This window comes from Lolium rigidum, chromosome 1 (genome assembly GCF_022539505.1).
Source record: "Lolium rigidum isolate FL_2022 chromosome 1, APGP_CSIRO_Lrig_0.1, whole genome shotgun sequence".
Lineage (NCBI taxonomy): Eukaryota > Viridiplantae > Streptophyta > Magnoliopsida > Poales > Poaceae > Lolium > Lolium rigidum.
Window position 1 is genome coordinate 213,389,203 of NC_061508.1, and position 27,928 is coordinate 213,417,130.

The 27,928-nt window shown below is 44.0% G+C and overlaps 3 protein-coding genes and 1 non-coding gene across 4 annotated transcripts; 3 read left to right on the forward strand and 1 right to left on the reverse strand.

Annotated features, from left to right (window-relative positions):
• Positions 1-1,162: 1,162 nt before the first annotated feature.
• LOC124685606 lies at positions 1,163-1,357 on the reverse strand. The gene has a single exon (XR_006997583.1). It is a non-coding gene; the product is annotated as a U2 spliceosomal RNA (small nuclear RNA).
• Positions 1,358-5,630: 4,273 nt separating this feature from the next.
• LOC124689569 (heme oxygenase 1, chloroplastic-like) lies at positions 5,631-9,778 on the forward strand. The gene is made up of 4 exons (XM_047223083.1): positions 5,631-6,329; positions 8,720-8,943; positions 9,349-9,456; positions 9,546-9,778. Exons 1-4 carry the CDS (start codon positions 5,894-5,896, stop codon positions 9,636-9,638), a joined length of 861 nt encoding a protein of 286 aa, XP_047079039.1. The 5' UTR covers positions 5,631-5,893; the 3' UTR covers positions 9,639-9,778.
• A 3,649-nt stretch (positions 9,779-13,427) lies between these two features.
• On the forward strand, positions 13,428-15,753 carry LOC124683100 (heme oxygenase 1, chloroplastic-like). Its single transcript, XM_047217676.1, has 4 exons — positions 13,428-13,851; positions 14,796-15,019; positions 15,464-15,571; positions 15,661-15,753. Exons 1-4 carry the CDS (start codon positions 13,428-13,430, stop codon positions 15,751-15,753), a joined length of 849 nt encoding a protein of 282 aa, XP_047073632.1.
• A 7,858-nt stretch (positions 15,754-23,611) lies between these two features.
• On the forward strand, positions 23,612-27,282 carry LOC124683101 (heme oxygenase 1, chloroplastic-like). Its single transcript, XM_047217677.1, is given in 5 exon segments — positions 23,612-24,035; positions 24,889-24,932; positions 24,934-25,113; positions 26,995-27,102; positions 27,190-27,282. Coding segments are annotated over 5 exon segments (849 nt in total).
• Positions 27,283-27,928: the final 646 nt, after the last annotated feature.

Here is a 27,928-nt window from a genome sequence, read left to right on the forward strand (position 1 = left end):
TCTGATTGGGGGCGGCGTTTGGGGGACGCGGCTGGGGAGGGACGTCCCCCAAACGCGGCACGAACAAAACACGTCCCCAAACGCTCGATCCGGCGCGGTTTGGGGGACGGTTTGGGGGACGCGACTGGAGATGCTCTTAGGGGCTCCAAAAAGAAGCTCCTTCTTTTGATGCACTCTGTTGACTTTTCCTATTTGAGGTGCTAAAAGGAAAAGGGTTAAGTGATCTTTGTCTCTCTCTCTCTCTTATTGCCATTATTCTATCTACTGCCCAAATTTTTTGTGAATGGAAGTTGTGGTCAGAGGATCACGCATTCACGAATGTCAGAGGCTTGAGGCAAGAGGATCCTATCTATATATCCACCATCTGTTAATTTCTGCAATGGATACCCTGACTAGTGTGGTTGTCAAAGCCCAAGAAGTGGGAGCATTGAGTCCAATGGTGGGATGTACACCTTTAGAGAGAATCTCCATCTTTGCTATGATGTAGCATTATTTATCAAACTAGTGCTCGCGGAGCTCAACCTTGTCCATGAGGCACTAAAATCTTTGGTAAAGCTTCTGGTTTGTGTAGAAATCCAATGTTGTGGTAATCAGCAGAGAGGAGGAGGATGTGGAGATGGTGACTTCAGTTTTAAACTGCTAGATTACTACTTTCCCTTATAAGTATCTTGGACTGCAATTGTCCATTGGACCCCTGGCAAGATATGATTGCAACCAATTTTGGACTCTGCTTTAAGCTTCATGCCTGGCTGTGGGCTGGTAAACAGGGGTGGTCGAGAGATTTTAATTGACAATGTCATCTGTGCCAGCCCATTGACTGCTGGAGTTGAGGATGTGTTCATTTGGAGGGGATCTGCAACCGAAATATATTCGCAACATGCTCTGTTCTGAGTCTGAACTCCCTGGAGGCGCAATGTCCTTCAAATACTGATGAGTTGTCTCTCCCTGATGGCGCTTTGAGAGAAAGAAATATGAAGAAACAGAAACTGCAAAGGTTCTGACTCATAGTCATGCTTGTTTGTTGGAGCTTATGGAAGCAACTAAATGCATGGGTTTTTGGAAACTCAAAAGCAACATGAGGCGTCAGTTCATAGTAGATTTATGGTTGAAGAAACAAAACAATGAAAACTTAGAGGAGAGAAAAACTTAATTATTGCTTCGGTTGGGGCGCGCCAGGCCAAGTCTGCAGTGCAACGACGAGGCGACGCCTGAGAGCCCGATAGCAAGCTACCGTGTGGGCTCTCCCCCACAAAAAATTAATTTAATATCGTGTGGACACGAGGGCCCACATATCAGATATTAAACTGATAAGAACAGATACTACACTTGATCTTAGCCAAAAGGCCGAGAAAGGTATGATCTGTGCTGATGCCGTGGGTCGGTTTATATAGCGTGTCTCTACTGGACGGCGTTCGTCGCTGGTCGATGTGGGACTAAACGAACGAAGCCAGAAGAAACACACCGCAGCGCATTGCGTTCGGCTGATTGGGCCTTTGATCCGGTTGAGGCCCAGTATAGATGTGCTACTTCCTTTTGTCCAGCCCGGGGTATAACTTGAAAGCTCGGCCGTTCACTGATCCACATAGCTGGATGTTGGGTTTTTTTTCTGAAAAAAAAAACAAAAGCTTGATGTTGGTCTTCTCTCCCAAAAAAAGCTGGATGTTGGTCTCGCTCAAACAAAAAAGATGGATGTTGGAGTGTCTTTTTGGTGTGAAAAATATTTCTATCAAAATATATATTCTTTGATGGAAAAGGAAAAAAAAGATTCCTACTTAAAATAAAAGCGACCCTGCTCTAGAAAATTGGGATGTCAATATTGAGCGGATGTTTTCCCGAGCAACCAATTTAGACCAACCCAAAATTGCCAGGTGTAAACTTATTTTACCTTGATGTGATGACAGTTGCCATCCACCATCCGCTAAAAAAATGGGATGGCTGGCAAGTCATCTACTTCGGGACACAAAAATCTGAAACTCACGTTATAATTTTTCAAAAATTATCCTAAAGCTTGGTATTCCTCACGTACAAGATAATGATGTTTCTTCAAGCGGACTAGTGCAACAACAAGTTTGTTCGCCCTCGATGTGACGATCACAATAGCGAGAAATCACAAATTACAGCAATACACATAGGAAAACAAATTAAGAAGGTGCAGTGAGAGTAGAGCAGCACCATTGATGCAAGTGTCAAGCCCACACTTACTGTTGCAAGTAGGGTTGAAAATGGAATGGGAGCGTAGGAAACTTGTTTTTATCGTTTTCGTTTCCAAATGTTTGGCCGAAATCGGAAATGAAATCGAAAACCCAGAAAACGAACATGGAAGCGAAAATCACCGGAGATGAATACGAGAGAGTATGATACGAGAGCGAACATTTGTCAGAACACATAGCCATATAATACATCAGTTTGTACAACAAAAGCGATACATAAAGAAGTAGACAACAAGACATAAATAGCTCACAACTTCAACAAGGCGGCAATTGAACATAAAGTACATACCTAGTACTCCTACTTACCGTGGCCTGGATACGAATGTGATGTAGGCCCTAGCATCATGTATTGCATGCCATGATGAGCAAGGGAAATCACCAAGTTGGAGTACTACTCTATACATAGGCATGGTTGGGTTATATTTTAGGAAAGTTTCCATATTGGTTTTTTGGAATTTCTTTGCTGTTCTTGTTTTCGTCCCATCTCCCATGTTCTCTTTTCTATTTCCATTTGGAATATTCTGTTTCCGTTAGGTCTCCTGAAAATACCCTTTTGGTATCCATTTTTGCTCTCTGTTTCCCTTTTCTCCGAAAATGGTGCGGGAACTTCCCGTTCCATTCTCAACCATAACTGCTAGTAGGATGTTGTGAAAAAAGGAAATGGTTGGGAGAAGGGATTATGGTAAAGTTGAGGTTCAGCCGTACCATTTTCAAGGAAACCCAAAGAAATACTGGACTGAAGATAAGAAGAAGAAGCTCTCTTCTGTAGAAGATGATGACGACGTTTTGTTAATGCAGCGGATAAGTCCCTAATGCTCCCCCACCTTAATGTCCCATCGCAAGATTGAGCAAAGAAATGCGGCTCCAGTATATTGTTTCTCCTTTGCTGTCACAGTCTCTTGTTTCTCGAAGGTCGTCTAAATAATCTATGTGCCTCAGTCGCCCACTAAGTCGAGAGAAAAATGATTTGATGTCACAATCACATAAACAGGCTTCCCCCAAAAAGAAAAACATGAGAGCGAAACGTCTGCACGCAATTGGGCGGACAAGTAAATTAAGCACCTATGAACAAAGACAGAGCAAACAATAAGCAAGGTGTCGCTGGCACGCCGTGACACCGCCCCCGGAACGATGGAAAACGACTGTGCAGCCCGTTCAGTTCAGCTTCTGTGTGCCCAAATGCCAACCCCAGCCTTTTTCTTTTTCAAAGTTACCTCATCTTTGCTTTTAAAAAGGCAACACGGTGGAACCATAGCGTGAAGGAAACGAAGTGCTGGTGATATCCAGAGCTGTAACGTGTACGCTCGTTGGTCTCACTCATGGATTGTCACGGAGCGAAGCGCCCCGAGCCGTGCCGTCTCGTCCCTTTTCTGTTGTTTCCTTGCACAGCTTCACACCCACGGCCACGGAGAAGGGTTGTTTGAGAGCACTAAACGCCATGGTCGTAGAAGTCGCACACTTTTGTTTCCTTTAATTACGCGGTACAATATTGGATGCGGAATCTGGCGGTGCTTTATTTGACATCTGCATTTGTTTCTCTATCTAGCTAGAAACGTAACGAAGAAGGCATGTGTATATATTTTGTACTGCATATATGCTAGTATGTTTCATCACTATAGTTTTAAATAGCCGGCTATAGCCCCGCTATAGCCCGGCTATAGCCTTTCGAGCAAGGTGTGGCTAAAGGCATTCGCGTGCTAAAAGGTGGCTATAGTCCGCTATAGCCTTTTTTTGGAGGTCGCGGCTATATCCTATAGCCCGCTATTTAAAACTATGTTCATCACCATAATAATGGATTTAAGTTGACGTGACCCTCACATATATGCTATTTTGTTGCATAACAAAAATACGATCATCTTTTCTAGAAGGCACACACTAATACTGTGAAGGAAGGTAATTAAGGCCATTCCTATAATTAATGCCCCCACTAATAGGTATAAACATCTCGAATTGGGCGAGCGCCTGCTTTACCTATTCTTTCCTTTGATTAAATTTGGACCTCCACAGCAGAAACAACATCGACGTGCCACACGCTAGGCCTCCAGCGAGACGTCGATGCCAAGGTCTGTCGTGGAGGTGGAACATGAGCTCCACCGCCGACGCGAGCACGTCACCACGCAATGCAAGGACAGCACAATGAGCGCCAACGAGCCCGTCCTCAAACACAAAGGTGGCCACACTCCACCCTCACCAGTCCCTCTCCCCCACCTCGATGGGCTCCTCCTAGCGCTTCACAGAGCGGTGCAATACTCAACCTCGACCTCACATCCACAACATGATCAAGGGTAGCGGAGGAGGGTTGGGCCAACGAGATGGATGGATTGGCCGCGGGGTGGTTGCACATTGAGAGAGATGAGTCACAAGAGAGATGATAAACACGGAAGGAGTGAGAGAGAGGCCGACATGGGCCGTTAGGTTAACTATTGGGCCAGTGCAAGGGAAAAACAAGGTGGCACATGCATCTTGTTAGTGCACCCTTAGCCAGCGCGGAAAGCTGGGAGCTTTGTAGTGGTACGAACACTTGTTTGTCCAATCTAGCATTTTTTTCCACATACTTGCCAGATGGATGGTGGGTGTGTTCTCTGGCCTGCCTGCTTGGAGATGGCCTAAGGAGGCAATGTTTTTACACAAGAGTCTCCAAAACAGTTTTTGACCTTTTGAACCCACAATTTTGCAATTTTTGTGTAGGAATTTTTTTACATATTATTTAGCAAGACACTGCAAATATGTAGAGAACACGCACATTATCTATGCAAGCAACATAGTCTAGGTTTTTCAAAACTTTAAAATAAATAAATCTTGAAATACCAAGTTCACTAGAGCCGAGGAGCATGAAATGCCGCACTCCTCTCTGGGGTACAAAAATAATCTTTAGTACTCCCTCCGTCTATAAATAGATGTGAGAGGCTTTTCAAAATCTGGATGTATCTAGACACTAAATAACATCTAGATACATCCAGATGTAGACAAATCTCAGACATCTATTTATGGACTGAGGTAGTATAACTTTACGATCCAAGTACTTCCTTCGATTTAAATTAATTAACTTAATTTTATGTAGATATGGATATATCTAGACATGTTTTAGCTCTAGATACATGCATATCTATACAAGTTGAGTTAGTTAATTTAAATTACTTTTTTTAAATTCCTTATTCCTTATTATTGCGAATCTCAAACAGGTCCTCGGAGCGGGCAAAACTTATCACACAGGCCCTTGGTCCAAGCATAAAGAAATGGACGGGAGCGTCGCCCCACTCTCCGTCACGTGCTTGCCCAATGGCCCGCTGGGGCCCACCCGTCGCGCGACATCTCGTCCGGCCTCCCATACTCTCGAACCCTGTCAGACAAAGGACCCCACATATCATAGTACACCCTCGGCCACCGTCGCGTAGAAAAAGGAGAGGCGAAACCCCATCGTCTTCCCCGAGCCAGAGCCCAGAGCAAGAGAGAGCCTCACCCTCACGCCATTGCCGGCCGTTCCAATCCGCTCCCCAGCCCACCCGCGCGCGATTAATAATCCGAGCTCCACTATTCTATTCCCACCTCCTCGCTCTCGTCGCGCCAACGCCGCACTCCAAAGCAACCCCCTTTCCCCACCCCGCCCCTGTCGCCACCGTCGGCTCGCCCTCCCCGGCAAGAAACCCCAGCTCCTATAAGACAAGCCTCCCCAATCCACCCCCATGGCGCCCGCATCATCAGCATCAGCATCCCTGACCACCATCACCACCCCGCGCGCCCCCGCCTCCGCCACCGCCGCCGCCGCCGGAAGGACCAAAAGCGGCGCCCTTTCCATCTCCACCGGCCCGCGCCGCGCGCCGGGGATCTGCGCGGCCAGCCCGCAGCCGAGGCGGAGGATGGTGGCGGCGGCGGCGGCGACCGAGATGGCGCCCGCCGCGAGGGGCGAGGGGGGCGGGAAGCCCTTCGTGGAGGAGATGCGGGCCGTGGCCATGCGCCTCCACACCAAGGACCAGGCCAGGGAGGGCCAGAAGGAGCCCCAGGCGCCCCCCGTCAACCGCTGGGAGCCCACTGCCGAGGGCTACCTGCGCTTCCTCGTCGACAGCAGGCTCGTCTTCCAGACGCTCGAGGACATCGTCGACCGCGCCGCCGTGCCCTGGTGTGAGTGGCCCGCAATCAAACCCTCTCTCCCTATTTTTGGTCTTCCTCTTCCGTGTCCTGCTTTTTGACCAGTTAGATTTTTTGCGGCCTCTGTGCGACTGACGGTTCCGCTGATGGTGTGTGGTGGGTAGCGGTTTCGTGCTACGGTTTATTTGCTCACAATAATCCTGTCATCATATTTCATTTTGCTAAACTCAAAACGAATGTACGGACAAAGAAGATTCAGGATTCAGAGACAGGCAATTGTTTTTGCAATTCCTGGTTCTTGTGATGTTTGCGAACGATATGTTATCCTAATACTAGTACTAATCATGGCTTACTTACCAAGGTTAAAGGTACACAAACATTTTGAGCCCATGATTGTTGCATATGCTAATACATAGTAGTTTTGTAAAACCGGGTATTATACTGAATTTTCATTAGAATGTTGTATGATATATCTTTGCTGCTATAAACATGTGATGAGATGCACGTCAGTATTAGGACTGGCGGCGTATCCAGAGCTTGCAGTGGAGGTGATCTAGTTTAAGATAAGATTGGGGCCACAGAAATTTGATAAAACGTACTAGGTGTTTACCTGGTGCAAAGAGACGTGCTGGATGCTGGCATAAGACTAGTGCAGATCCAAATATATGCCCTGCAGGATATCATGTTGGATTCTTTAGGTGATTCGGCAACATTTATTTGTATCTAAAATGCTCCAGGGGAAACACTTCGCTTCAGTTTTTCACACTTCCAATTTGAATGATTTCCTCAACGAGTTATAGTGACAGATGCTCATATATCAACTAAAACGTATTTAGGACTGGTGCGTTTTCATTCGCATTTGGTTGCTTGTGATATGGGTGGTGTATTTGTATGCTTCACATATAACCGTTGTGGTGTAGTGATTTTTTCTCTACTTGGCAAACATGTTGGAAGCTATATGTGCCATATTATTCGTGTATGGTGAAGCCTCTCCATCTGGAATGATAATTGAAGACTTGTTTCCATTGGTGTCTTTCAATGCCTTTCTCGCAATGTTTATGTTTGAAAATCAGTGCTCCAAAAGGCGCTAGGCACTATGACGGCGGCAGGGTGGTGCGTAGCGCATAGCCAGTGCTAGATGGCTGGCTTATTTTACATCACTGTTTGCAGTGCAACCCTCGTCTCCTCATTGTGTGCTTTACTGTTCTATATAGTTTATTGTGAAACATGAAATCAGAAGTCAACATATTGCCTCTCTTTTTTTTTACCTGAATATATTGCCTCTTTGACATAAGCACATAATGTCCAAATTGCGTAAGTAGGGTTCAGGGTTGTGACGCAAACTATTTATTCCAGGCACTACAAAAATAGTTTTTTTTTCCATGCTATTGGCATCCTGCTAGTGTTATATGATGTCATGCAATTGCACCATTGTTTTATTTCTGAGATGTTTGGAAAGATCAAAATAAAGATGTTGAAAATGTTGGAGGGCTAATTAATTATGTGATTGTGATAATAATTTCAGTTGTATCTGTCAGGAACCCTTCTCTCATACCAAATTTCAGTTATACGACGTTGTTGCTAACTTGTTATAATGTTTCCACCTGCTATTGGTTATGGACTGGTTCGTCTGTTCGAGTGAGAAACTTTGTTCTCGTTAATTATTATGTTTTTTTGGAACAAAAATAGTAATTTGCTCAAACTAGCAAATAAACCACCGGTTTATAGATTGGTAGCAGTCCAAGTCAGGGACGAAGCTAGGAAGGAATCTCAATGGAGGCAGCTCAATATTATCTCTAATTCACTGGTGTCATCTTATGTAGAATAACAGTACTTAGTACGAACTAGTGAAGAGTTTTGCAACATTCATTGGGGTCAGCTGACCCCAATGCTAATAAGGCAGCTCCGTCCCTGGTCCTAGTACAGTTGTAGTTTTAAATTTAAAGTTGGACATATCTGGATTGTCTATATCCATCTGGTTCGATGAATGGATATTTTACTTGCATATTTAGTTTGAACTTGTGAAATCCATGGCTGTTTACTTTGGCCACCTTCAGTTATGCAACAAATCTTGAACAAACAATAGACCCCTTTAGTAATAACTTGTGAAATCCATAGCTGTTTACTTTGGCCACCTTCCAGATTTAAGTTGGACACCAATTTGCTTCGCATAGTTCTATTAACAGTAACACCATGTGGTCACTCAGTTGGAACTGGAAATTTCTAGCTCAATGGATTTTACTTTTTTATACTGGTTGGAACAATAAACATCGTAATTACTGAAATCTTGAAGTGGTTCTGTGAAAGGGCTGTTCAACTTTTCTGCCGTAAATTAAAGTTCTCTTGGAAGAAGCTGGAACGCCTCTTTCATCATGTTTTACTAGATGCCGCTGTTTGACATTCTAGTTATCTATACCTTTCAGATGCAGAGTTTCGGAATACTGGATTGGAGAGATCAGAGGCACTAAAGAAAGATCTGGAATGGTTCAGTGAACAGGGTCACACAATTCCAGAACCATCTGCTCCTGGCACTACATATGCTTCCTATCTGGAAGAGTTGTCTGAGAAGGACCCACAAGCATTTATCTGTCACTTCTATAATGTGTACTTCGCTCATACTGCTGGAGGCCGAATGATTGGCAAAAAGGTACCACTTTTCAGAACATAATCTTATACCAAAACGTTCATGTGTGTTTGAATGGCTTCCCATATGTTGTAAAGAATTTGTTGTCGACACGGGTTCTTACCTCTCAATAGTCTGCTTTTGCTGATTGAAATTCAACATAAGGTAGTAGTATGATATAACTGTATTCACCTCGTTGAGGGTCACCTTATACACATCTGTTTTATATCTCAAACTTCTGGCAATGTAGATATTTTTACATTCATTCTATAATTGGCCATTTCGTTTTGGAATATGAATCTTGTATTTTATTTATCCAAATCAGGGCATCTTGGCCGCCTGTAATCTGTCTGTGTGGTGTGTGTGTGTGTGCGAGTTATTTGTTCCTCCATCCTTTAACCTGGTAAGCATGCCCTCCATTCATTTCAGGTTGCTGAGAAGATTCTGAACAAGAAAGAGCTGGAATTCTACCAGTGGGAAGGTACCCTGTCCCAGCTGCTGCAGAATGTCCGCAGCAAACTTAACCAAGTTGCTTCTGTAAGTCCAAGAGCCTCGATTCTGTGTTCTTATATCTGCTTGTTTGCTCCGAGGATGAATTGTCTTAACCCGATCACATTTCTGCTCAGAACTGGTCCCGGGAAGAGAAGAATCACTGCCTGGAGGAGACTGAGAAATCATTTGCCTATTCAGGAGATCTCCTACGCCAGATATTCACCTGAGTGAAAAGTGATGTCCATTTCGTTTCATGATAAACATTGTAAATATTAAGCCATGTATGTGCACCGGGGAGGAACATGCTCCGCTGGGCCTGAACTGTCTTGCAATCAAATTGTCATATACTGAATAATCCTTCATTGCATCTGTCTGGGCTTTGTTTTCTTGATCATCCATTACTCGGTTGTGCTCCCTGTATGAGGGAGTGCGGGGCTTGTGCACAATCTCCATGGCGCTTACTTTCTGTATGGACTGATCTCGTCTTTGCCAGATTTTCTTTGACAGAGTTGCTCATTTTGTGCATAGGCTACCAAAAAAGCAGGTAAGTTAGGATTCTATATGGGCTTAAACTTCTTGGATAAGCTTATACAGGTGCAGCTGAACTCTTGTCTCTGTTCCTCTCCTGTCTAAGTAGGGAAATCATAGGTGATGTAGCACAACAACGTGGTCGTATTCCTAGTGGCTTCTCAAACGCACGCACGTTGCAGCGTGCATTATCTGCTGGGTTGGAAGATTATAACCACTTATCTGCCTGGTTAGTCGCATTGCTTCAGGCATATGCAGTTATGCACCTATGATTCAGAGATTGGTCACTGCCAAGGTATGAGTGGCCTCTTGTCACCTAGAATTGCAGTGATGGAAGAAGACTCCGAGGCATTTTGTTCTGTGGGTTTCATGAAGAAACCAAGGCGCAACAACAGGCTCGATGAGATTGGAATGAAACAACAGTCGTAGACTGTCTCTTAGAAGAAGTTTTCATTAGGCCTTCCGTCATAAATACACACTTGATTTACAGATATTCTGCAGGTTTTCATTTTGTTGCCTATCATGAGTAATCTCTTATTTATTTCTACCAGTTTGGTTGGTCCGTGAAGAATTAACAGTTCTTAGCTATCTTAAGTAATAAGACATGCATGTTAGTGTATCATTTTACTCTTCCTCTGTCATGCATTATTTTCTTTTAAAAGATTCTTTTGTGGAAGGCTGGGGCATGGAGCGGTACCACTGAAGTTGTCATCTTACTTTTTTCTTCATTCTCTGTACAGTTTACTGTCATTTATCGACTCTCCTACCATTCCTACAGGCCTTCCATGAACATGATGATTACTGACTTAAATGATACACGTTCATTCCAGGTAATAGTATTATGTATATATCAAAACCAAATATATTTACAAAGAAACGATAATAGAGTGATAGCTGTGCCTATCCTCTATGACACCAAAACAGAAATGCAGAATCTAGCTAGGTATCACTATCGACATTCATGTGCTTTGTGTCAGGGAAATATTTAGACGCCCATCATATACAGCTATTTTTCGTTGCTGAAAAACAACTTTTTTCAATCTCTGGCAAGGATTGTCAACAAGCATTCTAGTTGTTTCCATTTTTACAAGAAGAGCAATAGCTGATCCAAGGCTCTCTATCCTCTCTTTGCAAAATCTGAACAGACTCGACGGTAGTTATTTCTCCTTGGGTACCATCTTTGTTATTCTTTTTCCAGCCAAAGATGAGTTTCATTTATCTCTTTACAACCTTTGGGCACAGCCAAGGAAATGTTAATTGGCTATTGATATCTAGTATTATTAGCTTATTAAAAATAACTACTATTAGGATTTAGTTGGCGGTCCTTGCAACTTGTGTCAATACTATTAGGATTCTACAAATATACATTAATAAGATGACATACTATCAGTTCAAAGAAAAAAAGATGACATACTATGATACTAGTACCTAGAATCTCAACGGTTTTAGAAGTCGGCAGACTTTTGAGTTGTGACACAAGCATAACTGGGTCTGTCAAAAAATGAGAACTAAGTTAGTGCCCAGTCAAGTCTTGATTGTATCGTAATTCGTGGATATAAGTTGCAAGTTGGGTTGCAACCGAGATTTTTTCGGTACAAAGTGAAGCCGCAATGCTTCGGACTATTAGATTTGCTTCGTGATTCGTGCTAATTATAAGTTGCAACATCAGCTATAACTGAGATTTGGCGACATCATCTAACTCACACACTTCTTGCCCCGGGCCCATCTGTCATTCGGCAGCGCGGCCGACCTCCCATCCTTTCGAACCCCGCCGCTTTCACCTGTAAAACACCTCCCACTGACATCCTACCCTAGACCCCTGGATCCACATGTCATAACACTTCTCCCGTGTCGCGTTAGAGCAAGTACAATAAGTTCTAATCAGCTGGCTATAAGGATTAAAATAATATATTATTGCTTAGTTGGAGGAGAGAGAGAATAAGAGAGAAGAGGAGTGGGCCATGCATTAATAAAGTAATACTACCTCCGATTCAAGGAATAAGGCGTCCTCGTTTTACGTGCTTTTCGTTTGACTAAGAATTACTTTAAATATATAAAAAATATTTATATGAAATTAACATCATTAGAAAGTGTTTTTCAATACGAATCCAACGATACTAATTACATATAATGTACTAAGATTTTGTTGCTCAAGTTTTATGGTCAAAGTTCTCCCCTTGGAATACGCGTGCACCTTATTCCTTGGGACGGAGGTAGTACAATTTTATAACTCACTACTGTATTATACATGTTAGCTCTAAGTTGACTATACATAACATGTCACTTATCTTATACTATTGAAAACAAAGAGCTCCCCATCGTCAAGTCAAACATGAACCTCGTCAAGTCACAAACAAAAGAGGAGAAATCCATCGTCTTCCCGGGAAGAGAGCCCCGCCCTCGTCGACGCGCAGATTCCGCAGCTGATCTCGGGCGAAGCTGATATCATAGCCACTGTCTCTATTCAGCCTTTTTCGAGATTCGTGCCAATGGTTCCCACGTGAAAAGGGAATCTGCAGCTGTCATATGTACAAAAATAGAAGTACTTTTCACAAATACTACATGTACCATTCAAACAAATTTGGAAGGACTTGATAAAATCAGTACTATATTTCGCAGGACTACATGGACGTAGTGTCCGGACTGTATGCCCCAGTAATAGAGAACTCTATAGATGCAGTTTACAAAATAACTTTTAAAATATTAAATATTAGACTCATTTTGAAGAGCTCGTCGCGAGGAAGTCGAATATGAAAATAAAAATTCATTTGAATTTATTACGTGAAAGTTGTGCTAGTTTTTCAATTGGTAGTGTATTTAGAGAAGGGAATCTTATAAAGTGGGTAGTCAAAATCGTGGGACCCAGGGATGGACATCCCTATGCCATGCAAGGGCCCAGATATCCACAACGCCCGAGATCAGCTGCGCGAACGCATTTTCGCGCCCTCGTGGCCTTGCTGTCGTCTCGCGTTAAACAAAGACATGCCCCTCGTCTTCCCAAGTCTTCCACGAGAGCGGAAGAGAGCCTCAGTGCCTCACCCTTACGGCCTTACGCCATTACCGGCCGATCCAATCCACTCCCCAAGACCCCGAAAGAACGGCGGTGGAATAATCAAGTACTCCCTCCCAGTATTGTATTCCCATATCCCTTTCTACTGATCCGGATTCCGGCCATCCCGCCGACGTTACAGCGCTCACGCTCCCTCCATCGCCTCCTCCGTGCGCTCGCGTCAACGCCGCATTCCCTCCTCCGTGTGCTCGCGTTCCAATGTCCTCGCTGCCGTCGCGTCAGCACTCAGCACCGCACTCCCCTCCTCCCACGGCGTCACATACTCACATGTGCTGCCTTCCCGGCACGAAACCGTAGCACTATAAGAGAAGCCTCCCCGATCCGCTCCAATGGCGCAGGCGCCCACGGCAGCCAGTATCTCGTCACCACCCCACGCACTTCTTGTTCGCCATCGTCCACTCCTCGCCAATCCGCAACCATGGCGCCCGCAGCAGCAACCAGCCTGCACAGGCTCGTCTCTCCGCGGGTACCTTTATCCGTTTCCGCTGCTGGTAGGAACAGCAACGGCATGTCCATGTCAGTCGGCGGCGCTCGCCGTGCGCCGGGGATTTCTGTGCTTCATTTTCGGTGGAGCCGGATGGTCGCGGCGGTGGCGTCGACCGAGATGCCTCCCGCGGCAATGGGGGAGGAAAGTGAGAAGACCTTCGTCGAGGAGATGAGGGCTGTCGCGATGCGTCTGCACACCAAGGATCAGGCCAGGGAAGGGGAGAAGGAGCCGGATGAACTGTCAGTCAGTCTCACGCGGGAGCCTACCGTTGAGGGCTACGTGCAGTTCCTCGTTGACAGCAAGCTCGTCTTCCAGACGCTCGAGGCCATCGTCGATCGCGCCGTCGTACGCTGGTGTGAGTGACTGCAAACCCTCGCGATTGGTGTTCCCTATCTTTCTTTTTGACTTGTTAATTTTTTCGTGGCCTATCGTGTGGTGGTGGATAGTAGTGATTTCCTCCTAGACTTTATTTGGTCAGCATATCTATTCGTAGTAGTTCGTTTAACGCTAAACGACAATAAAGAAACCCTAACCCATGTACTGGTTTGGTCGGTTGGGTGTGATAATAAACTTTATTCTTGTTAATTGTTCTGTATTTTGAGACGAAAATAATAGCTTTGCTCAAAACTAGCAAATAAATAAACGGTTGGTGGATTGGTAACAGTGCCTATTACTGCTGTATATTTTAAATTAAAATTGTCCATATCTAGATTGTCTACTACAGTATACGTAGTATTGGTTTGATGAATGGATGTTTTACTTACCTGTTTTATTGGAACTCGTGAAATCCATGATTGTTTAATTTGACCACCTTCAGTTATGCAACAAGTAGTTTGTGAACAAACAATAAGGGCATTTAGCTGCATAGTTCTATCAACAATACTGTTGAGGAAATCGTTTATCGGTTACTACTCGGTCGGCCGATTAGCGTCAAATTAGGCAAATCTGCCGATTAAATGGCCGATAAATAAGTTAATCATCTTATCGGTCACCCAACGAGTAGGGATTAATCAGCCTGTTAATCGCTGAATCGGCAGATTTTTTAATATTGTAACACTGTGTGGTTACTCATTTGGAACTAGAAAGTTTTAGCTCAGTTGAATATACTTTCTTTATTCTGCTTATAGAACAATAAATGTCGTAATTACTGACATCTCATGCATAGTGGTTATGTGTCATGTAACCTGTTCCTGTCGTAATTTATAGTTACCTAGGAAGGAGCTGGAACATTTCTTTCATCATTGTTGCACTGTTGGCTAGATGCTGCTGATTGACATTTTAGTTACCTATGCCTTTCAGATGCGGACTTTCGGAATACTGGGTTAGAGAGATCAGAGGCACTGAAGAAAGATCTGAAATGGTTCAGCGAACAGGGTCACACAATTCCAGAACCATCTGCTCCTGGCATTACATATGCTTCATATCTGGAAGAGTTGTCAGAAAAGGACGCGCAAGCATTTATCTGTCACTTCCATAATGTGTACTTTGCTCAGTCTGCCGGAGGTCGAACGATCGGCACAAAGGTAACCACTTTTCAGACCAAAACGTTCATGTGATGTCCAATCGTGCGTGTTTGAATGGCTTCCTATATTGTTGTTGACGTTGGCACTGGTTCTTTAATCTCAATCTTCTGATTTACTGATTGAAATCCCAACCAAAAATAGTAGTATGTTATTACTGTATGCAGTCTGTTGAGGGCCACCTTATATACACATCTGTTTTATAACTTGTTCTTTTGTAATGTAGAAAAATATTTTTACATTACTTTTATAGCAGGTCATTTCAGTGTGGAATATTAATCCTTTTTAGTTTCGAAAAAAGAATATTAATCCTTTTATTTGACTTATGAATGCGAATCAGGGTATCATGGCAGCCTGTAATCTGTCTGTGTGGTGTGACGTAGAGTTACCTGTTCCTCCATTGATGGATATCATTTAACCAGTAACCGTGCCCTCTATTCATTTCAGATTGCTGAGAAGATTCTGAACAAGAAAGAGCTGGAATTCTACAAGTGGGAAGGTACCCTGTCCGAGCTGCTGCAAGATGTCCGCACCAAACTTAACCAAGTTGCTTCTGTAAGTCCAAGAGCTTTGTTTTTGTGCTCCTATTTTCTTTTCTGCCGGCGTGTGTCTCAGTGTCTTAACTCGATCACATTTCTGCTCAGAGCTGGTCCCGGGAAGAGAAGAACCACTGCCTAGCTGAAACCGAGAAGTCGTTCATATATTCAATGGATCGCCTGCGCCAAGTATTCACCTGAGCGGAGTCAATTGCGATCTTCATTTCACTTTAGATAAACATTTTTAATATTATGCCATGTATGTGCACTGGGGAGAAACATGCTCCTCTGGGCCTGAACTACCTAGCAATCAAATTTTCATATTCAAATAATCCTTTCGTTGCATTTGCCCGGGCTTTTCTCTTGTTGATCCATTAGTTTTCATTTCTCTCAGTCTACGGAAGTGCTAGCTTGTGCACAAGCTCCATGCCCCTTACTTTCTCCAAGGGCATCTATGCCTACTTTTCTTTAACAAAGTTGGCCGTTTTGTATACTAATTTAGAAGTTCAAACAAATTTGGGAGACGGGTTTCTGGGAGAAGCTGAAGGAGGGTAGCTTATGGGAGAAACTCCTCTTGAAGCTGAAAAGAAGTGGCCCTAAACTTCTTCTTTAAGCTAGATATGCCTGGCAGCTGGATGCTTCTGAGCTGTTTTTTTGTAGGAAGAAGCGGGTCATCGTAGCCATGCAATAAATACTTCCAAGATATCCACACAATTCCAAATTCGCAAGAACTCTACTCTGCTGTTTTTAGGTAACTGCTCTATTTTTGTAGACAAGATAGAGTAGAGTTCCTCTAAGATGTCCACACAGTTCCCTATTTTGTTATGTGCACTACAGGGCCAATTCAGAACTAGGAAGGCGATTAGAACTCGTATCATATGTGACTTGCATGTTTCAACCTGTCTTACGATACACCATACATACAAACGCTCACAAATATGTACATAAACTCACCCATAGGAGCACCTTCGAGAGAATGTATCCAATAGACTAATCCAGCAGGTCTTGAGATTGGTGAAGTCATCACACGTGGCTCGCAATCGAGGGAATGTTGCCTCCTACTAAAAGAATATTTTGCTTTTTATGAGACATCAATGTTAAAACTTAGGTTTGATCTAGGGTGTGCTGGGGTGTCACCTTCTAACCATCCAATAAACTTGGAATACGACAAAATATTTAGCAAGGCGTCATTTTAGGTGACCTGCTTGCAAGAAAAAAGATCAAGAACTTGGAATACGACAATTATTCCAAAAAAATACCTTCACAAGATGAGAGCTACCTCCTACGAGGTCATATGCCTTTCAAGGCAAATGAGCTACGTCATGACCTTTGGCATGACATAGTTTGCTGGAAGCAGCCCATATTGTGCACAAGCCGAGCCTTGTGACCGGAAGCAATGTTGCATGTATCGGTTTTCATTTCCTAGCCACAAAAAAAACTACTTTTTTTATTTTTCCAGGGACGAAATGAGTTTTTTTTGGAACGAACAACAAGAATTGCAATGTGCAATGATACAAAATCTACGAAAAAAAAACAGAAGACCACTTCCGCACGATGGTTCACATACCTGCTACTTATGTTCTCTTTATGGAATTCATGGTATTTTCTATGGTATTCTGCTCATTTCGCTGGATGCGGGCCAAATTTGAACTAAGTGTCAGTTTTTGCTTGTTCAAGATTTTTTGCAAAAAGAAACATTTGTAGGTCCACACGTGTTGTTTTACAAGAGATATGATGTCGGTTTCGTGCAGTTCCCTCTGGTGTGCCTCACATCACCCATTCTTGCGAAAAGTCATTCCGATGGGTTCCAATTTGAGCACAATTCACTCAAAAAAAATCATAAATTTGAGAACCTTCGCGAGATGTCATTGTAGTTGACATTTTTTTCGAACAGGGGATATGACCCCAACCTCTGCATCATGATGATGCACACGGCCTTTATTATTAAAACTCAGTCTCAACAAAAATATGTTGTACATAATTCACGAAAGACTCATGATCGATACATAAACCAACTATGCAGAAAACATAACACTCTGAAAACTAGATGAACTAAGCATCCTGTAGTCGACTAGTGTGACACCATCCAGACTGGGATAAGATATCATGTGCGACCGTCCGGAGATGGTTGCATCCAGTATCCATATACCCCCGCTGGTCCTGAGGAAGGAGTAACGCCCATTGTTGCACCCAGTGCACAACCATATGGATAACCTGCATAATATTGAAAGAAGTTGAGTTGTTAAACACAATATTATTCCGACACCTCCATATTGTCCAGCATAGAGCGGACACACCAATGTGTATACGATCCTTTGCTTTTTTGTCAAGTCCATTTAACCAATTGCCAAACATATTTGTAACATTACTTGGAGGTGGAAGGTCAAAAGAGAAAAACACCATGCGCCAAAGTAGTTGTGCAAAGGGACAACTTATAAATAAATGTTCAATAGATTCTTGAGCACCACAAAAACAACATTTCGTACAACCTTTCCAATTTCGTTTTGCAAAATTGTCTTTAGTTAATAGCACTTTTTGATTAAGAAACCACATGAAAATCGTGATCTTTAACGGGATTTTAAGTTTCCATAGATATTTGCGTAAAAAAGGGGTATGGTCATTCATTAAATCTTCATACCTAGATTTAACCGTAAATAGGCCTGAGGTTGTAAGGTTCATACAAACACATCATCTTGATCCTCAAGCCGAACATTCATCAAACGTCTACACAAGTGCAGTCAATCCATCCATTTATTCCCATGTAGTACCCTCCTAAATTGAATATTCAGAGGTACCTGAGATAACACATCGGCCACCAAGACATTTCTATGTTGGATTATGTTATATAAAGATGGATATTGTTATGCTAAAGTTCTATCTACCAACCAAACATCCTCCCAAAATCTAAAAGCTGAACCATCACCAAACTTAAAATGATCTCGTGCAAAGAAATCATCTTTCGCATGCATGAGTCCCTTCCAGAAAGGAGAGTCAGATGGTTTAACCTGAACTTGAGAGAGAGTCTTTTGAGATAAATATTTATTGTGTAACAACTCCTGCCAGACCACTTCTTCATTCAATAATTTAAATAACCATTTACTGAGTAGGCATCTGTTTTTTAGTTCTAGGACTTCGATACCAAGACCACCTTGATCTTTTGTCCTACATATAATATTCCATTTCGTTAATCTATATTTGCATTTTTCTTCATCTCCTTGCCAAAAAAATCTAGATCGATAAAAATCTAGTCTTTTCAGAACCCCTTTTGGAATTTCGAGGAACGACAACATGAACATTGGTAAACTTGTCAACACAGAGTTGATCAAAAAAAGTCTATTCCCATAAGATAAGAGCTTGCCTTTTCAGCATCCCAGTTTGCCCTCAAATTGAGTTTCTATCGGATACCAATCCGAATTTCTAAGAGTTTTGTAGTGAATGGGAACTCCAAGATATCTAAAAGGCAAAGAACCTACTTCACATCCAAAAATATGTTTATATTGCTGCTCCTCCTCCTTTGCTTTTCCAAAACAAAATAATTCACTCTTATGGAAGTTAATTTTCAATCCCGATAATTGCTCAAAAATACAAAGAATTAATTTCATATTTAGAGCATTTTGGAAATCATGCTCCATAAACAAGATGGTATCATCCGCATATTGTAAGATTGAAATTCCACCCTCAACAAGGTGGGGTATTAAACTTCCAACTTTACCATCCGCCTTAGCACGCTCAATCAAAATAGCCAACATATCGACTACAATGTTGAAAAGAATGGGAGAAAGGGGATCACCCTGTCTCAAACCCTTCCTGGTTTGGAAGTAATGTCCAATCTCATCGTTTACCTTAACCGCTACAATACCATATTGTACAAAATCTTTAATAAAGCGACACCATTCTGGTGCAAAACCTTTCATTCTCAATGTTTGTTGTAAAAATGACCATTTAACTTTATCATATGCCTTTTCGAAATCAATTTTAAATAAGACCCCATCCATCTTTTTGGAATGCATCTCATGAATAGTTTCATGCAAGATCACCACACCCTCTAAAATATGTCTACCTGGCATGAAGGCCGTTTGCGTGGGTCTTATCACTTTTGAAGCAATTCCTGTCACACGATTTGTACCAACCTTTGTAAACACCTTGAAACTTACATTAAGCAAACAAATTGTTCTATATTGTTGGATTTGAACATCATTTTGTTTTTTTGGTAATAAAGTAATGATACGATAATTCAGTTTATATAAGGACAGCTCCCCATTATGCAACTGAGAAAATAGCCATTAGATCATCTTTAATTACCTCCCAATTTTTTTTGATAAAACTCAGCGGGAAAACCATCCGGACCAGGCGCTTTATTATGCTCCATTTGAAGAATGGCTTCATGTACCTCCTTTTTACTAAAAGGGGACGTAAGAAGGTCATTTTCTTCATCAGATAGCCTAGGTATGTCCTGATTGTTTTCCTCAATTAGATCAACATTGGATGGTGCGGGCTCCCGAAAAGCTTTTTATAAACTTCAGAGATATAGACTTTTAAATCCTCATCCCCAACAATAGTCCCTTCCTCTTGTTCAAGTTGATATATTTTCCTTTTCCTTTTTTTTCCATTATTATTACTCCCCCCTTGTTGAATGTGTTTCACTTTGGCTCTCTGAGCCCATTTTGTCTCCTCATCCCTTCTTAACTTAGTTATTTTTCATTTGCATCTTTCAATAAAGTCCTTTCAGCTTGAGAAAGAGAGGTAGTTTCTGCCTTTAGATCTAACCTATCAATAATTTCAATCAATCTTTCTTTCTCTTTTTTATAATTCCCACTCATACTCTTCGCCCATCCTTTTAAGAATCTTCTCAAATGTCGAATCTTATTTTTCCATTGCTCAGTAGGATTACGACCTGTATTAATAGTATTCCATTCCTTTGCAACCATATCATAGAAACCCTCTTGCCTAAACCAGAAAAGCTCAAAAGAGAATCTTGGTTGGTTTCCGTTATTTGCTTTATTACCAGAATCAATGAGGAGATGTGTATGATCAAAACCAGACCCTATCATTGATAATGCTCGCACCGATACTAATGGAAATTTTTGTTCCCAATCCACTGTGGTTAATATTCGTTCTAACTTTTCAAAAGTTGGATTGTCTCTTCTACTAGCCCAGGTATATTGTCTCCCTAGCTGAAAGAGCAATTTCCCTTAAGTTGAGAGACTGAATAATATAATTGAAAATAAAAGGCCATCGTGCATTGAAATTGTCATTATTCTTTTCCTCTTTTTTCTAATGATATTAAAATCACCACCTACCATCATAGGTAAATCTTGATTGTCACACATTCTTACCAACTCGGCCAGGAAATCTTGTTTTTGTGCGTCTTGGGCAGCCCCATAGACTGGCACAAAATTCCACTCAAAACCATCTCTTTTGCATTTCATATGCATCCGTACAGAAAAGTATCCAGTGGTAACTTTCAGTACATCGATAGTATCATAATTAACCCCCACTAGAATGCCTCCAGACCTCCCTTGAGGTGGAAGACAAAACCAGGAGAAATTAAAAGGACCGGCTAATTGATTAAGAAAATGAATTGCAAAATTTGATCTCCCTGTCTCCAACAAAGCAATGATATCAAGTGCATACTCCCTTATAGACTCTTTAACAAAAAGATGCTTAGCAGTATCACCAAAGCCACCTCCATTCCAAATCATTCCTCTTAAATTTTGCATTCTTAGTATATATTTTTAACTCTCTTTCTATTACTTCTACGAATATTAGAAGAATCATACACTTTTCTTTGCCTTAATTTCTTTTCTTTTATAGGTGGTAAAGGATCTCCTACTAGTTCTTCTACATCACTACACTCTTTATCTTCATCAACAAGATCTTCACATAATGCTGACACATTGGACATTACTAAATTTGAGGGACCATCATCCCATTCAATAACATAATCAACACTTTTTTGTAAAAACTGAAGATTTCGGCTCTCTTCAACCCTCTTAATATTATCTACCGTTTTCACTGCCTCGTGTATATTTTTTCCAAGAGAAACTCCTAACCGTGCAGCTAATTCAATAATCTCCAAATTATCCTTATCAACAAAAGATAAGTTAGTATGTGTACCCATTTATAAAGTCATAATTTACATTAATAAAAAACATAAAAGACTTTTAAAAGGCCATAAAGGCCTGCTACAACCTAGCTAATAATGGCTACTGCTCTTCGTTGGTGACGAGGTCGATGAACTCCGGCGTTGGCCATGGAACCTGATACACCGACGGTGGAGGAGAAAGGGCATGCTGCGGCAACTGCGGCCAGGCCGTCGCCTGTGTAGGAGGTTGTGGTGAACGTGGCCACGGATCCCAGGCCGGAGCAGCAGCCAGCGCGCCATCATTGGAACGCGTCGGTGCGGCCGGAGGAGTCATCGGCCTCCCCTGCGCGAGCGCCGACTTGCAGCGCTGGATTGCGAGCCCGTCCCACATAGCGAGCTCGTTGAGCTCGTCGAGCTCACTATTGGCCAGTGCTATGGCAATGGCCCCCTCCTCGCTAATTGACAGCGGCTGGGTCTCCGGATCCCACGCCGGCCCGCCGTCGTCCTGGCCGTAGTCTGCGCGCTCCGCCTCCTCGTCCTCGTGCTCATCCTCATCCTCGTCCTCGTCGTCGTTCTCCTCTTCTTCCGCGACGATCTCGCGGTCGAAGTAGTCAATGTCGCCGAGGTATCCAGCTCGGCGGCGCGCGTCGAACTCCCACGTCCCGAGCGAGATCTAGTTGTAGGAGTTGTGCGCGTACGCCGGATCTTCTCGAATATCGTCCGGCAAGATCGCTCGGCGGCGGCGCACCTCATCCCGGCGCTCTCGGCCCTCGCGCGGCAGGGGGGGGGGGGGGGCGGCACAAGCCTGGAGTTGAGGTACCAACTTCCTCCAGGCAGGTTTGCGTCCGGCCATGGTACCGGCCGGTTTTCCTCCGAAAGGAGGCGCGCGAAGTTGATGCGGACGTACCGCCCGACCCGCGGCTTCTTGCCGGACCGCGAGCCGCTAGCCTCGTGGTCGATCTTGGTCTTGCGGAACGGTCAGCATTTCTTCCCCACGGCGTCGGTCGAGTGGATAGGGTGGAGTCTGGCAATGGTGTGGTTGGGGAAATGGGCGCCGGCAGTGTTCCTTTAAGAGGCTTGGATGCCATCTCGGCTTCAATAACCTGCCACTGCGACGTGGCCCAGCAGCGCACGCTTGCGGAAGCCGAAGCGCGCCATTAACGCGACCCTGAAAGATTGCAGCGCACCGCGGAAGACGAACTATCTGTGCCATTGCCTGACAGACCCGTGCAAGGACCGGGCGGATGACCGCTGCATCTGCGTAGTGTCTATGAAGATATAAATCTAACACATATTTGGATCAGATTTGCGTGGCCAGTTGGAGATTCCCTTAAATTTAGTGAACAGAGTCGGGTAGCTAGCGACAAAGAGAACCTCGTCAATCAAACAGAATAAGGGAACCTCGTCATGTCAAAAACAAAAGGAGAGAATTCCATAGTCTTCCCCGAGGCGAAGAGAGCAGCCTCACCCTCGTGCCCTCCTGTCGTCTAGCGTTAAACAAAGACAACCCCATCGTCTTCCCTCAGAGCGGAAGAGAGCCTCAGTGCCTCACCCTTACGCCTACGCCTTACGCCATTACCAGCCGATCCAATCCACTCCCCAGCCCAACTGCGGCGAATAATCAAGTACTCCTTCCCAGTATTGTATTCCCAGACCCCTTTCTGCTCTAGATCCGGCCAACCCGCCGACGTTACAGCGCTCACGCTCCCTCCACCGCCTCCTCCGTTCTCGCGTCAACGCCGCACTCCCTCCTCCGTGTGCTCGCGTTCCAATGTCCTCGCTGCCGTCGCGTCAGCACCGCACTCCGCTCCTCAGTCCTCCCACGGCGTCACATGCGGCTGCCTTCCCGGCACGAAACCATAGCGCTATAAGAGTAGCCCTCCCGGTCCGCTCCAATGGCGCCTGCAGCAGTATCTCGCCACCACCCCACGCACTTCCCGTTCGCCATCGTCGACTCCTCGCCAACCCGCACCCATGGCGCTCGCAGCAGCAACCACCCCGCACACACTCGCCTCTCCGCGCTTATTTTTCTCCGTTTCCGCCGCTGGGAGGAACAGCAGCGGCCTGTCCATGTCAGTCGGCGCTCGCCGTGTGCCGGCGATTTCTGTGCTTCATTCGCAGCGGGGGAGGATAGTTGCGGCGGCAGCGGCGGCGAGCGACATTCACCACGCGGCGAGAGGGGAGGAAGCGAAGAAGACCTTCGTGGAGGAGATGAGGGCTGTCGCGATGCGGATGCACACCAAGGATCAGGCCAGGGAAGGGGAGAAGGAGGCCCACAAATATTCAGTCAATCTCGAGCGGGAGCCTACCGTTGAGGGCTACGTGCAGTTCCTCGTTGACAGCAAGCTCGTCTTCCAGACGCTCGAGGCCATCGTCGATCGCGCCGTCGTCCCCTGGTGTGAGTGACTGCGCAAACCCTCGCGATTGGTGTTCCCTGTCTTTCTTTTTGACTTGTTAATTTTTCGCGGCCTAGCGTGTCTGCGTGTGTGGTGGTGGGTAGTGATTTCCTCATAGAGTTTATTTGGTCAGCATAATCTATTCGTAATTTAGTTCTTTTATATCACCGCTAAACGACAATAAAGAAACCCTAACCCATGGACTGGTTTGGTCGGTTGGGTTTGGGTGTGATAATAAGCTTTATTCTTGTTAATTGTTCTGTATTTTGAGACGAAAATAATAGCTTTGCTCAAAATTAGCAAATGAATAAACGGCTTGTAGTTTGGTATCAGTGCCTATTACTGCTGTATATTTTAAATTCAAATTGTCCATATCTAGATTGTCTATATTGGTTTGATGAATTGATGTTTTACTTACCTTTTTTATTTGAACTTGTGAAATCCATGATTGTTTACTTTCACCACCTTCAGTTATGCAACAAGTAGTTTGTGAACAAACAATAAGAGCATTTAGCTGCATAGTTCTATTAACAACACTGATGAGGAAATCGTTTATCAGTTACTACTCGGTCGGCCGGTGATTAGCGACAAATTAGGCAAATCTGCCGATTAAATGGCACCGAGTAGGGATTAATCGGCCTCGTTAATCGCTGAATCGGCGGATTTTTGAATACTGATTAGCAGTAACACTGTGTGGTTACTCATTTGGAACTAGAAAGTTTTAGCTCAGTTGAATGTACTTCCTTTATTCTGCTTATCTAACCTGTTTCTGTCCTAATTTATAACTTAGGAAGGAGCTGGAACATTTCTTGCTAGATGCTGCTGATTGACATTTCAGTTATCTATACCTTTCAGATGCGGACTTTCGGAATACTGGGTTAGAGAGATCACGAGCACTCGAAGAAAGATCCGAAATGGTTCAGCTGAACAGGTCACACAATTCCAGAACCATCTGCCCCTAGCATTACATATGCTTCCTATCTGGAAGAGTTGTCTGAAAAGGACACGCAATCATTTATCTGTCACTTCTATAATGTGTACTTTGCTCAGTCTGCCGGAGGTCGAGTGATCGGCACAAAGGTAACCACTTTCGAGATCAAAACGTTCATGTTGTTAGATGTATATATCTGTATATTGTAGTTTCTCCCTATGTTAGGGGGTTTTCTGCAAATGTGCGTACGTACGTATGCATTATATATTGTGCGCTTTGGCTGCAGATATCTAACAAGCATATTGCCCTAACATGGTATCAGAGCAAAATTGATCCTCTATTCTTGGCTTACGTTGCTTGTCCGTCGCCCGTCCCCTCGTACTTCTCCCCGCTCGATCTCTGCCTGCTCCGCTCGCCCCGGCCGACGGCCGATTCTCCTCCAGCCTCCAGCAGATTCGCCCACCCCTCTCCGGCCAGATCGGCCCGCGTGCCGCCCGTCGCTCCCGATCGGCGCATGCCCCTGCTCTTCCGTGCGCCGGCCCCTGCCCTGCCTGGCCCCGTCGCGCCGCCTGCTCTACCGCGCCGGCCGCTGCTCTTCCGATCCGATCCGGCCAGGACTCTCTCCGCCTCGCGCCAGGACTCTCCCCGCTGCCAGCTCGATCTCCTAGATCTCCAGGAAATTTGCTCTGATCTGGGACGCGTGGCTAGTGCATCGATTTGCTCCCTGGCCGTTCGGTCTCCTTGCGTGGCTGCGTCACCAGATTGGAGCGCCAGGCTCCCGTGCCGCCGGCCCGTTTTGCCCAGTTGACTTCCATCCGAGGTAAAAAAAAAATTTGGTCGTTGACTGTTGTTATCCGATGTCTTCTTTCGCTGATCCCGCCTTATCTTTGGGCCTCCCTTCGGTACTTGGTATTTGTCTGCTGCCTCCGTGTATGACGGCTAGCCATTCTTCGTCGCCGTTTGCGGCCTCTTCACGCGGCTCTGCCCGCGCTTCACCGACTCCGTCTACGTCGGCTTGCCGCTCTATACCGACTTTCGCGGCCTCTTCCCGCGGCTCTGGCCGCGCTTCGCCGATTTTGTCTCCCTCGGTCTGCCGCTCTACATCAACTTTTGCGGCCTCTTCATGCGGCTCTGCTCGCGCTTCGTAGACCCCGCGGTTATGGCCGCGGTTATGGCCGCGCTTCGTCGACTCCTATATTGCTGTCAAATCGTGCGTGTTTGAGAGGCTTCCTATATTGCTGTTAACGTTGACACTGGTTCTTAAATCTCAATCTTCTGATTTACTGAGTGAAATCCTAACCAAAAATAGTAGTATGTTATTTACTGTACGGACAAGAATTTGGTGCACATGAGTGTCAGTGCTCCCTCCACTTTCAGTTTTTTGAAAATTTTAAAATCTCACTTTTTTATGTTTTTAAAAATTGTGGCATTAAATATATAGATAGATATGTTCATGAGAAGTGTATGCAAAAAAGTCCCGGTAAAAAATACTTTAAATTTTGGGAAATACAAAAAAACAAATTTCTGACAAAAGGATACACTATTGTAATACTAATTTACTTCCATTAACTGTCAGAAATTTGTCTTTTTTATATTGTTCAAAATACAAAGTATTTTTTAACGGGAGTTTTTTGCATACACCCCATCCATATATATCTATTTACATATTTAACGTCATAATTTTTTGTGACTTAGAAATGTGAGATTTTAAAATATTCAAAAATCTAAAAGTGAGGAGAACACTGGTGCCCATGTGTCAAAGACACTTTTCGTTACTGTATGCACTTTGTTGAGGGTCACCTTATATACACATCTGTTCTATAACTCGTTCTTCTGTTATGTAGAAAAATATTTTTACATTACTTCTATAGCTGGTCATTTCGTTGTGGAATATGAATCCTTGTATTTGACTTATGTAATGCGAATCAGGGTATCATGGCAGTCTGTATTCTGTCAGTGTGGTGTGAGGGAGAGTTCCTCCATTGATGGATATCATTTAACCTAGTAACCATGCACTCTATTCATTTCAGATTGCTGAGAAGATTCTGAGCAAGAAAGAGCTGGAATTCTACAAGTGGGAAGGTACCCTGTCCCAGCTGCTGCAGGATGTCCGCACCAAACTTAACCAAGTTGCTTCTGTAAGCCCAAGAGCATTGTTTTTGTGCTCCTATTTTCTTTTCTGCCGGTGTATCTCAGTGTCTTAACCCGATCGCATTTCTGCTCAGAGCTGGTCCCGGGAAGAGAAGAACCACTGCCTGGCTGAGACCGAGAAGTCGTTTACCTATTCAATGGATCGCCTGCGCCAAGTATTCACCTGAGCGGAGTCAATTGCGATCTTCATTTCACTTTACATAAGCATTTGAAATATTAAGCCATGTACTCCATTGATTTTCTTTGCCCTCGGTCTGCGGAAGTGCTAGTTTAATATTAAGCCAAGTATTCCTCCCTAGTGCACATTTCAACGAGACCGAGTATGTACACTAAGGAGGAACTTGTTCCTCTGGGCCTGAACTGCCTAGAAATCAAATTTTAATATTCAAATAATCCTTTCGTTGCAATTACCTGGGCTTTTCTCTTGTTGATCCATTACTTTTCTTTGATCACGCTCTGCGGAAGTGCTAGCTTGTGCACAAGCTCCATGGACCTTACTTTCTCCATGGGCATCTCTGCCTACTTTTCTTTGACAGAGTTGCTCGTTTTGTCCATAAACTATTAGGAAAACAGGTTGGTTAGGGCATATATGCCAGGCAGCTGTTTTTTAGGAAGAAGCGGGTCATCATAGCCATGTAATAAGAGCATCTCTAACATGCGCGCCTATATTTCGGCGCACTATACGATCACTGCGATCGTGCTGTAAACGTTTACCGCGCGCTGCCTCGAATTTTTCTCCACCGAAAATGCTAAACTAAAGCGTGTGCGCACAAAAATGTTCCTACACCGGATGCTCCAATATACAGCACGCAG